This window comes from Xenopus tropicalis, chromosome 10 (assembly GCF_000004195.4).
Source record: "Xenopus tropicalis strain Nigerian chromosome 10, UCB_Xtro_10.0, whole genome shotgun sequence".
In the NCBI taxonomy this organism is placed as follows: Eukaryota; Metazoa; Chordata; class Amphibia; order Anura; family Pipidae; genus Xenopus; species Xenopus tropicalis.
Window position 1 is genome coordinate 51,230,033 of NC_030686.2, and position 13,039 is coordinate 51,243,071.

Below are 13,039 nucleotides of genomic sequence, written 5' to 3' on the forward strand. Positions count from 1 at the left end.
ACTCTCTCTCTCTCTCTCTCTCCCCGGCCGATGATCCCGTGGGCAGAATATACAGTAAGTGTCTCTTTTCTTCCCTCTGTCTCTTTGCATTGACAGACGTGCCCGGGCTTGATCAGACAGCAGTGGGTTGTACCAGGGATAGGGGCGGAGCTAGGGGTAGGTGGGTCATTTCTGCCAAAAACCAGTACAATACAGAGTTCTCTTTATTGCTTGGTTATTTGGGGGGACCTTCTCGGGGGGGGGGGGGTCATATTTCCTGGACCCATTTATCCGCCAGAAGAAGCCTGCGCTGGCGCTGCCACAGGGTACCAATGCCTTTGTGCCAATAGTGCTGTGTCCTACAGAGTTGGTGCCCACAGCAGGTCCCGCTGACTGCTGGCATCTCACCCATCCCTATCCCATATGGTTCAGCCCAGTTCCGGCCCAAAGCTAAACCCAAATTAATATCATGAAGAAGAGTCGGTACCACTTAGTCACCAAGTGAGATTGTGGGTACAGATGCGGTTCTGCTGGGCACTCGGGATCGGGCACGGGCACACTGCGGATCTCTGTATATTCCCTCTGCACCGGGCACTTCTTGCTGCGCTCGCCAATCAGCTACGGAGCTGGCAATCAGTACTCTCCGCTCATCCCGCTGGGAGTTGGCAGCGAGTGGTGCCCGCAGAGGTGCGGCGGAAGGAAGGCTATTGACTGGCACAGAGAGAAATGACACTGCTTGCTATGTTGCCTGGGCTTTTGGATGCAGGCCTATTGGCAGAGCTCTGTTCCTGAGTAACCCCTTCACTACCAGTCGCACCCATTAAAGGAGTTGTTCACCTTTGCATTAACTTTAGTTTGATGTAGAGAGTAATATTCTGAGATAATTTGCAATTGGTCTTTATTTTTTATAAATTATTTCAGTTTTTGTTCAGCAGCTCTGCAGCTTGGAGTTTCAGCATCTATTGGGTTGCTAGGATCCAAATTACCTTAGCAACCAGGGAATGGTTTGAATAAAAACTGATATATGAGTAGGAGAGGGACTGAATAGAAAGATAAGTAAGTAAAGGTAACTATAACAATAAACCGGGAGCCTTATTGAGCAATACGGTTTGGCTGCCGGGGTCAGTGACCCCCATGTGAAAACTGCAAAGAGTTAGAAGAAGGCAGATATTTCAAACACTATGAAAAACAAATAATGAAGACTAATTGAAAAGTTGCAATTGGCCATTCTATAAAATTCTAAAAGTTAACGTAAAGGTAAACTGCCCCTTTAAATTAGGCCTAGAGCTTTGGCTCGGTGACGGCACGGACTGGCGGTGAAGGAGTTAAACAGGGAGAGGCCCTCTGCAGATACGGGGCAGGTGAGTATTTACCCCCGAGATCTGCCCAGTGAGTTGCCCCGTTCTGACCCATAGGGATATTGGGAAATCCTGACTCTCTGAAATTCCAAGTGAATTTGCCAGGAACAAGGAGAAATCCGCCGGAACATTCTGAGATACGGTTGCCTGGCAACAGCAAAAACTACTTTTCCGTATGTGGTGGGATGATGTCTTCTGAGACCCTAAAAATACATTGTTTCATGGCCCGTCTGTTCCTGCTGGAACCCGGAGCTGAGCCGTTCCCAAACCCATGTTGTGAGGCAGGAGAAGGATTCCTGGGGGCCCCGGGCTCCGTGTGTAATAGGGCCCCACAAACTGGCTAGATCTCCATGGTTACAGATGTATTTTACTCGCTGGGTGGATTTTACAAGGTGCCAGGACCCCCCCAGACACTCGGGGTTCATTGATTCTGAAGGGAATGGATTATTATTGTCTCCCTTGGTGCCCCCGATTCTGACTCATGGATATTCTGTTGCATAGATTGTCAGCTCCTTGTTACAGGATCCACCTGTGCCAGTGCAGCTGCCTGTGGGCTCCATCCCAAGAAAGGAGTGTTTGTGCCTGTAGCAAAATGAGGGGCTGCAGACTGACCAGCTCAGGGGGCCAATCAGTAGCCCATAGACCCCTGGCCCGCTCAGTTTTGGGGGGCTCTGAGTGACAGGTCTGGGAACTGAGCCTATGGGACTCTATGGACCCGAGGTCTGTAAATCCTTTGTTTTTGTTGTGTCCTGTTGGCATTAGTTGCCCTTTCTTTTTAGACAAACTGCCATATGTTGCTGCCAGCTGAATAAAAGCCATTTCTCTATAAGAGTTTGCTGCCCTGGCATTAGCTCTGTGTGAAGCTGCCATAGTGCTCGATAATACCAAGCAGCTGGGGCAGAGTGATTGGCAGACTGGGCAGATTTCCCCTTCCCTATGGGGCTCTGTTGTACCATCTGCTGAGGGGCCCAGACTCTAGGAATGGGGGGCACCCCCTGCCCGTCTCTGGGTGCCTTTAGTGCCTGTGGTTGAAACATTTGGTGAGAGATCAGACTGAGCCGAGTCTCCGGAGTGGGGGCCACGGGGCCCTGTCACATCTCCGTATCAGACAGACGGTGGGATATTTAGGGAAAGTCATTACGCTGGGGTATAATTACACTGGCGGGGGGGGCAAGATGATTGGCTACAAATGACAGGTTAATACTTGTGCCTCTGTGATGGCTCAGGAAATAGTGGGAACAGGCGCTCACTTGGGGGGGCACCACGGTGACTGGCGCTCACATGGGGGGGCACCACAGTGACAGGCGCTCACATGGGGGGGGGCTACAAAGCCAGGGGGTAAGGGGGAGAAACTGAGCACTAGGAGCTTGCAGTCTAGTCCTGAAACAATTGCCCCTACCTAGGATACAAAGCCAGGGGTAAGGGGGAGAAACTGAGCACTAGGAGCTTGCAGTCTAGTCCTGGAACAATTGCCCCTACCTAGGATACAAAGCCAGGGGTAAGGGGGAGAAACTGAGCACTAGGAGCTTGCAGTCTAGTCCTGGAACAATTGCCCCTACCTAGGATACAAAGCTGGGGGGTAAGGGGGAGAAACTGAGCACTAGGAGCTTGCAGTCTAGTCCTGGAACAATTGCCCCTACCTAGGATACAAAGCTGGGGGGTAAGGGGGGGAGAAACTGAGCACTAGGAGCTTGCAGTCTAGTCCTGGAACAATTGCCCCTACCTAGGATACAAAGCCGGGGGTAAGGGGAGAAACTGAGCACTAGGGAGCTTGCAGTCTAGTCCTGGAACAATTGCCCCTACCTAGGATACAAAGCCAGGGTAAGGGGGAGAAACTGAGCACTAGGAGCTTGCAGTCTAGTCCTGGAACAATTGCCCCTACCTAGGATACAAAGCTGGGGGTAAGGGGAGAAACGGCACTAGGAGCTTGCAGTCTAGTCCTGGAACATTGCCCCTACCTAGGATACAAAGCCAGGGGTAAGGGGGAGAAACTGAGCACTAGGAGCTTGCAGTCTAGTCCTGGAACAATTGCCCCTACCTAGGATACAAAGCTGGGGGTAAGGGGAGAAACTGAGCACTAGGAGCTTGCAGTCTAGTCCTGGAACAATTGCCCCTACCTAGGATACAAAGCTGGGGGGTAAGGGGGGAGAAACTGAGCACTAGGAGCTTGCAGTCTAGTCCTGGAACAATTGCCACCTACCTAGGATACAAAGCTGGGGGGTAAGGGGGAGAAACTGAGCACTAGGAGCTTGCAGTCTAGTCCTGGAACAATTGCCCCTACCTAGGATACAAAGCCGGGGGTAAGGGGGAGAAACTGAGCACTAGGAGCTTGCAGTCTAGTCCTGGAACAATTGCCCCTACCTAGGATACAAAGCTGGGGGTAAGGGGGAGAAACTGAGCACTAGGAGCTTGCAGTCTAGTCCTGGAACAATTGCCCCTACCTAGGATACAAAGCTGGGGGTAAGGGGGAGAAACTGAGCACTAGGAGCTTGCAGTCTAGTCCTGGAACAATTGCCCCTACCTAGGATACAAAGCTGGGGGTAAGGGGGAGAAACTGAGCACTAGGAGCTTGCAGTCTAGTCCTGGAACAATTGCCCCTACCTAGGATACAAAGCTGGGGGTAAGGGGGAGAAACTGAGCACTAGGAGCTTGCAGTCTAGTCCTGGAACAATTGCCCCTACCTAGGATACAAAGCTGGGGGGTAAGGGGAGAAACTGAGCACTAGGAGCTTGCAGTCTAGTCCTGGAACAATTGCCCCTACCTAGGATACAAAGCTGGGGGGTAAGGGGGAGAAACTGAGCACTAGGAGCTTGCAGTCTAGTCCTGGAACAATTGCCCCTACCTAGGATACAAAGCTGGGGGGTAAGGGGGAGAAACTGAGCACTAGGAGCTTGCAGTCTAGTCCTGGAACAATTGCCCCTACCTAGGATACAAAGCTGGGGGTAAGGGGGAGAAACTGAGCACTAGGAGCTTGCAGTCTAGTCCTGGAACAATTGCCCCTACCTAGGATTACAAAGCCGGGGGGTAAGGGGGAGAAACTGAGCACTAGGAGCTTGCAGTCTAGTCCTGGAACAATTGCCCCTACCTAGGATACAAAGCTGGGGGTAAGGGGGAGAAACTGAGCACTAGGAGCTTGCAGTCTAGTCCTGGAACAATTGCCCCTACCTAGGATACAAAGCCGGGGGGTAAGGGGGAGAAACTGAGCACTAGGAGCTTGCAGTCTAGTCCTGGAACAATTGCCCCTACCTAGGATACAAAGCCGGGGGTAAGGGGGAGAAACTGAGCACTAGGAGCTTGCAGTCTAGTCCTGGAACAATTGCCCCTACCTAGGATACAAAGCCGGGGGTAAGTGTGAGGGCAGGAGTAGTGCCGCACAACAAGTAACTGTGTCTCTTTCCTTTCAGTGCTCTTTTTTGCCGAAATTCTCCATCCATATAGAGACCAAGTATGAAGATAACAAGGGAAGCAATGACAATGTGAGTATGCCCGTTAGTGCCTCCGCCCCCTCGCCAGCAGACTCTTGCACCATTACTCAACTTGCTCCTCCCACATCCAAACCCCCTGTCAGTCATGTAATCTCCCATCGCAGCCAATGGGACCCAACTGCAAAGCAGGCTGAGACCTCTAGAGGGTGCTGCAGTTCTGAGTGCGGATGGTTAATAGATAGACCTCAGCAGGGGCAGTATGGTAGCTCCCACACATACATAAATGTGCATAATGATGTTCTTTGCACTGAATATTATTGAGCCTCGTACTGTTCTGTTAATGGAAAATAATATCTGCCTCAAAGCTATTTATGAGACCCAGATATGTATGTGTGTCCCTGTATGAAAGATACACAGCCAAGGGGCCCCACTGCTACTGTTTGGGGCCCAAATCTGCTCCTGGCAATCACATTTTATATCTATCATTGAATTTGCTTTGCGAGATTTGACGCTCTTCCTTGCCACCTACTGGAGGGTAAAGGTAATGCATGGCACAGACTGCAGGAATAATGCAGCAAATGCGCCCAATTCCTTATTCACCTGCCCCACCCCCTTCCTTTTATTTCTACTCAGATTGCACTTTCTGCCCAGAGCATTCCTTCCCTATATATTTGTATCTCTGTTCTGGGCACACAATAAGCTGTACCCCCATACTGTACTGTCTAAGGGAAACACTATGGCACCTCCTACCCATATGTATAAATACAAATATACAGAGAGGGAATGTTCTGGGCACACAATAAGCTGTACCCCCATACTGTACTGTCTAAGGGAAACACTATGGCACCCCCTACCCATATGTATAAATACAAATATACAGATAAGGAATGTTCTGGGCACACAATAAGCTGTACCCCCATACTGTACTGTCTAAGGGAAACACTATGGCACCCCCTACCCATATGTATAAATACAAATATACAGAGAAGGAATGTTCTGGGCACACAATAAGCTGTACCCCCATACTGTACTGTCTAAGGGAAACACTATGGCACCTCCTACCCATATGTATAAATACAATATACAGAGAGGGAATGTTCTGGGCACACAATAAGCTGTACCCCCATACTGTACTGTCTAAGGGAAACACTATGGCACCTCCTACCCATATGTATAAATACAAATATACAGAGAGGGAATGTTCTGGGCACACAATAAGCTGTACCCCCATACTGTACTGTCTAAGGGAAACACTATGGCACCTCCTACCCATATGTATAAATACAAATATACAGAGAGGGAATGTTCTGGGCACACAATAAGCTGTACCCCCATACTGTACTGTCTAAGGGAAACACTATGGCACCCCCTACCCATATGTATAAATACAAATATACAGAGAGGGAATGTTCTGGGCACACAATAAGCTGTACCCCCATACTGTACTGTCTAAGGGAAACACTATGGCACCCCCTACCCATATGTATAAATACAAATATACAGAGAGGGAATGTTCTGGGCACACAATAAGCTGTACCCCCATACTGTACTGTCTAAGGGAAACACTATGGCACCTCTACCCATATGTATAAATACAAATATACAGAGAAGGGAATGCTCTGGGCACACAATAAGCTGTACCCCCATACTGTACTGTCTAAGGGAAACACTATGGCACCTCCTACCCATATGTATAAATACAAATATACAGAGAAGGAATGTTCTGGGCACACAATAAGCTGTACCCCCATACTGTACTGTCTAAGGGAAACACTATGGCACCTCCTACCCATATGTATAAATACAAATATACAGAGAAGGAATGTTCTGGGCACACAATAAGCTGTACCCCCATACTGTACTCTCTAAGGGAAACACTATGGCACCCCCTACCCATATGTATAAATACAAATATACAGAGAGGGAATGTTCTGGGCACACAATAAGCTGTACCCCCATACTGTACTGTCTAAGGGAAACACTATGGCACCCCCTACCCATATGTATAAATACAAATATACAGAGAAGGGAATGTTCTGGGCACACAATAAGCTGTACCCCCATACTGTACTGTCTAAGGGAAACACTATGGCACCCCCTACCCATATGTATAAATACAAATATACAGAGAAGGAATGTTCTGGGCACACAATAAGCTGTACCCCCATACTGTACTGTCTAAGGGAAACACTATGGCACCCCCTACCCATATGTATAAATACAAATATACAGAGAAGGAATGTTCTGGGCACACAATAAGCTGTACCCCCATACTGTACTGTCTAAGGGAAACACTATGGCACCCCCTACCCATATGTATAATACAAATATACAGAGAAGGAATGTTCTGGGCACACAATAAGCTGTACCCGCATACTGTACTGTCTAAGGGAAACACTATGGCACCCCCTACCCATATGTATAAATACAAATATACAGAGAGGGAATGTTCTGGGCACACAATAAGCTGTACCCCCATACTGTACTGTCTAAGGGAAACACTATGGCACCTCCTACCCATATGTATAAATACAAATATACAGAGAAGGAATGTTCTGGGCACACAATAAGCTGTACCCCCATACTGTACTGTCTAAGGGAAACACTATGGCACCTCCTACCCATATGTATAAATACAAATATACAGAGAAGGAATGTTCTGGGCACACAATAAGCTGTACCCCCATACTGTACTGTCTAAGGGAAACACTATGGCACCCCCTACCCATATGTATAAATACAAATATACAGAGAGGGAATGTTCTGGGCACACAATAAGCTGTACCCCCATACTGTACTGTCTAAGGGAAACACTATGGCACCTCCTACCCATATGTATAAATACAAATATACAGAGAGGGAATGTTCTGGGCACATATTATGGCCTTATATCCGTGTAAGAGAAAATAAAGTGAATTAAAACCTACACAGTAGGAATTATTTTCATATTAAGTAGAAGAAGTAAGAAATAATAAATTGCTGACAGATTGGTTGATAAGGGGTTAACAAAATATCTTCAGGAAGAATCAATAAAACCTTTAAGCAGAAATATGGGTGAAAATGCCAAATCGCATAACATCAGCGAAACCATAATGAAATCAATAAGGTCACATGAGATCAATAGCAGTTCCATCAGTTCCTCCATGCTGCGCGGAGAAGCCTCATCAGCCTGAAAATCTGAGCACAAGGGAATCGATTGCTGGCAGGGGGGAGACCATTTCTGTTAGCCCCTCCCCTCCTCAGCCGCTAGATAAAGCCCCTCCCCTTCTCAACCGCTAGATAGAGTTTCCGTATGATCATAATTGTGAGGTGCTGGAAATCTAATGTGGGGATGAAACCCCAAGTGCTGCACTGTTAATCCCTGCTGAGATCTTACCATCAGCATAGGAAGGGGTTCCTTACTGTAAGGGCAGTCAGGTTATGGGATTCCCTACCCAGAGAGGGGGAATGAGTGATACATTGGGGGTGGGGAGGAAAGGGGATCTCACCATCAGCATAGGAAGGGGTTCCTTACTGTAAGGGCAGTCAGGTTATGGGGTTCCCTACCAAGAGAGGGGGAATGAGTGATACATTGGGGGTGGGGAGGAAAGGGGATCTCACCATCAGCATAGGAAGGGGCTCCTTACTGTAAGGGCAGATTCCCTACCAAGAGAGGGGAGGAAAGGAGATCTCACTATCAGCAGAGTGAAAGGGTTGTACTTGCAATGATATGGAGTCAGAATAATTTGGGGCAAAAAGGCAGATAACTGATTGGTTCTTTCTGTGCAGATTTTTGAGAGTGAAGCCAAGGACGCCGAGAGGGAAATCTGCTTCGTAGACATCGCATGCGATGAGATCCCTGAGCGCTATTACAAGGAGTCAGAGGTGAGTGGGTGCCCGGCCTGGTTATACTGGGTGCCGTCATACCGGGTCTCATCTGAAGTGCAGAAGTGATAACTTGATGGATGTTGGACTTTCTCAAACCAAGTTACTAGGTTCTCATTTATTGTTTGTGCTGGGTATGGCACAGCGTATGGCAAAGGGTATGGCACAGCGTATGGCAAAGGGTATGGCACAGCGTATGGCAAAGGGTATGGCAAAGGGTATGGCACAGCGTATGGCACAGCCTATGGCAAAGGGTATGGCACAGCGTATGGCAAAGGGTATGGCACAGCGTATGGCAAAGGGTATGGCACAGCGTATGGCAAAGGGTATGGCACAGCGTATGGCAAAGGGTATGGCACAGCATATGGCAAAGGGTATGGCACAGCCTATGGCAAAGGGTATGGTACAGCGTATGGCAAAGGGTATGGGTATGGCACAGCCTATGGCAAAGGGTATGGGTATGGCACAGCGTATGGCAAAGGGTATGGGTATGGCACAGCCTATGGCAAAGGGTATGGGTATGGCACAGCGTATGGCAAAGGGTATGGGTATGGCACAGCCTATGGCAAAGGGTATGGCACAGCGTATGGCAAAGGGTATGGTACAGCGTATGGCAAAGGGTATGGTATGGCACAGCGTATGGCAAAGGGTATGGGTATGGCACAGCCTATGGCAAAGGGTATGGCACAGCGTATGGCAAAGGGTATGGGTATGGCACAGCGTATGGCAAAGGGTATGGGTATGGCACAGCGTATGGCAAAGGGTATTGGCACAGCCTATGGCAAAGGGTATGGCACAGCATATGGCAAAGGGTATGGCACAGCCTATGGCAAAGGGTATGGCAAAGCGTATGGCACAGCCTATGGCAAAGGGTATGGGTATGGCACAGCGTATGGCAAAGGGTATGGGTATGGCACAGCGTATGGCAAAGGGTATGGCACAGCATATGGCAAAGGGTATGGCACAGCGTATGGCACAGCCTATGGCAAAGGGTATGGCACAGCGTATGGCACAGCCTATGGCAAAGGGTATGGCACAGCGTATGGCAAAGGGTATGGGTATGGCACAGCCTATGGCAAAGGGTATGGGTATGGCACAGCGTATGGCAAAGGGTATGGGTATGGCACAGCGTATGGCAAAGGGTATGGCACAGCGTATGGCAAAGGGTATGGGTATGGCACAGCGTATGGCAAAGGGTATGGCACAGCGTATGGCAAAGGGTATGGGTATGGCACAGCGTATGGCAAAGGGTATGGCACAGCGTATGGCAAAGGGTATGGGTATGGCACAGCGTATGGTAAAGGGTATGGCACAGCGTATGGCAAAGGGTATGGCACAGCCTATGGCAAAGGGTATGGGGCGGTGTGTGGGTATGGGGCGGTGTGTGGGTATGGGGCGGTGTGTGGGTATGGGGCGGTGTGGGTTGGGGCGGTGTGTGGGTATGGGGCGGTGTGTGGGTATGGGGCGGTGTGTGGGTATGGGCGGTGTGTGGGTATGGGGCGGTGTGTGGGTATGGGGCGGTGTTGCGGGGTAGGGGCGGTGTGTGGGTATGGGGCGGTGTGTGGGTATGGGGCGTGTGCGGGTATGGGGCGGTGTGTGGGTATGGGGCGGTGTGTGGGTATGGGGCGGTGTGTGGGTATGGGGCGGTGTGTGGGTATGGGGCGGTGTGTGGGTATGGGGCGGTGTGTGGGTATGGGGCAGTGTGTGGGTATGGGGCGGTGTGGGGGACAGTGAGGAGACCCAGAGGTGGGGGGGAGCAAGTGGAGAGGGTTATTTGCTGGCAGGGTAGTTGGAGCGCGGCGCAGCCTCCCGGCATGGGTGAGGATCCGATCTCAGGCAGAACAATGTGACGGGCTTGGGGCATTTGTTCGGTACATTTTGCCCACTGGACTTTCTTTGCCTTTCAGGACCCCAAGAACTTTGTGTCGGAGAAGACGGGCCGGGGGCAGCTGAAGGAGGGTTGGAGAGAGGCCCAGGAGCCAATCATGTGCTCCTACAAACTGGTGGCGGTTAAGTTCGAGGTGTGGGGGCTGCAGAGCCGAGTGGAGCAGTTTGTGCACAAGGTGGGGGCTCACTGTGTCCCATCTGTCTCAGTATCATGGAAACGGGGGGGGGGCCACGGATTATACCACTAGACTTACCAGGGAAAGGGAGGGCCACGTATTATTACCATAGATACGGGAAAGGAAGTCCACGGGATATACATAGATACGGGGAAAGGGGCAAGGCACGGGTATACCATAGTATATCCGGGAAAGGATTGTGAGGCCCCCGGAAACTATACCGATAGATACCGGGAAAGGAGTGGCACGGATGTTAGCCAAGAGTGGACCGAAAGGGCGAGTGCAGCGGGAGCAGTATATAATAGGATACCGGGAAAGGAGGCCCACGGGGATATACCAAAGATACGGGAAGGAGCCACGGGAATTATAGCCAGTAGATATACCGGGAATAGGGGCCGACGGATGATAACCATAGATACCGGTGGAAAGTGGGCACGGGATCATGCAAATATTACCATAGATACCGGGAAAGGGAGGCCACGGGATATACCATAGTTAGCATCGCTCGTCTTCTCTATCTAGACCACGTGCGGCTTGTCGGCATCGCAACTGTTTATCCCTCAGCGCGCGTTACTCACCTCGGGCTTTACTTGTACTATACCATCGCATAGGAACAGGCGAGCCACGGGCATATATCCATACATCATGGGGAAAAGCGGGCCACCGGTTATACCATAGTGATATGGAAGGAATCGTGCTTCTGGCGTGCATTCCTCTAGATGTGATCATTACTCCAGCGGTAGCGCGGATTCATCTGCTCTACTACTCTCTCTTCGCGGCTCTCTCGCGCTCGATAGAGCAAACGATCCTCATGCACATGCTGACTCGGAGATGATCCATATATACTCGTTGCAGTACGAGCATTCAACTTAACCTATGTATCTCGTCACAGCACCTCTCGTGCCTATACTGTCCATGTATAGCACGTCTACAAGTCTTACCCTGGATCCTCGCTCTCAAGTCTGTACTCAGTAACATATACGAACCCCATATCGCTCTCTAACTGTAGTACTATTCCGCAGTAGTCTGACGGCATCCATTTATCGTGTATTTTATGTCGATGTACGACACCCATCCGACTAATTAATGAATCTGGGGCATCGTGGTGTCACTCTGTATCGTCTTACTTAAATATCTCTAGCTGGTGTGTGTGTGTGTGCATCCTCTCGCTCTCTGTTGGTTCTTTCCCACTCTGGGCCTGCGTCACTCCGGCTCCTACGTGTGCTCTATCTATCTCGGTATAATGCTTATATAACTCTCTCTCTTGAACACAGCGCCTCATGATCTCATATCATATATACGACTGTGAGTCGCTAACACTCCAGTGACTCAGCGGCAGTTGCTTCGTCTGGTGCACTGTGTTGACTCATCGCTCTACGTGTGTGTGATGAGGCTACATATATCCATATACTCATCGTGACTACTCCTCTCTTCCACGACCTTCGCTGTGCGACTCCTGACCCTCAAGGCGACATCCTGCAACTCCTGGCCACACATAGCAACTCCCTGGACCCTCGTTCGCTTTTGCCAGACAAATACGAGAACAGTCACATGATTATGCGGCCCATACCAGCCAGCACTTGGACCACTAAAGTGCGCTCATGCTTTGTAGCCTCTTATACGCTCTCCCGTCTCGTGTGAGGGATCGTCTGTCCCAACTCTATAGCGTGCCAGCCCGAGTGGTTCAGTGGTCACAATCTTGCACACGGTATCACTACCCGTCTCGATATGTGGCACCTCTCATCGTGTGTGTGCACTCTGCTCTCTATTACGAGCATCTCTCATGCCTTCTCTCCTCATGCAGCTAGGTAACTGACAAAGCTGACTACTCTCTCTGGTGTGCTCTCTCGCTACCTCTGTACTGAATATAGGCAGATGTGAACTAATATGAGACAAAAAGCACGCAGATAGATGCTATCTGCTTAAGCTGCGTTGGGTGCCTCGTGACGTAGCTCTCTCGTCCTCTCTCTCGCTCACGCTCTGCATCTCGACAGCATGCATACATCTGCAATTAACTACTCCAGAAGCGACTCGAGTGTGTGCTCTCCGCGCGTGCTCTCTCATATATATAGCTATCTATCTTGATATCATATCGCCACTATAACTGTTGCTTACAGTAACCCCAAATCTGCCCCAGGAACTTTCGTCTTTGCACCCACTTTACTCGTTTCTATACTCAATATAGGCACCTAAATAGGCCGGGCTCATGCGGCCATCATATACTGGCTTACCTCTCTCAGCTTACACAGCTGTGCCTCTCTAGTCTCAACGATACTCATGGCACAATGTTTGTACCCATGTGACTGCCCCTCCAACCTACAGCCCCTAGTGTTCCACCGAACCACGGCCC

General features: G+C 49.9%; 1 protein-coding gene across 1 annotated transcript in view; it reads left to right on the plus strand.

Annotated features, from left to right (window-relative positions):
* The window catches only part of pitpnc1 (phosphatidylinositol transfer protein, cytoplasmic 1), a gene marked incomplete in the record, with an annotated part of 57,911 nt that overhangs the window by 37,558 nt on the left and 7,314 nt on the right, over nucleotides 1–13,039 (plus strand). The window contains 4 exon segments of the mRNA NM_001045734.1: nucleotides 47–54; nucleotides 4,742–4,813; nucleotides 8,531–8,626; nucleotides 10,534–10,695. Coding sequence (NP_001039199.1) covers nucleotides 47–54; nucleotides 4,742–4,813; nucleotides 8,531–8,626; nucleotides 10,534–10,695 — 338 coding nt within the window.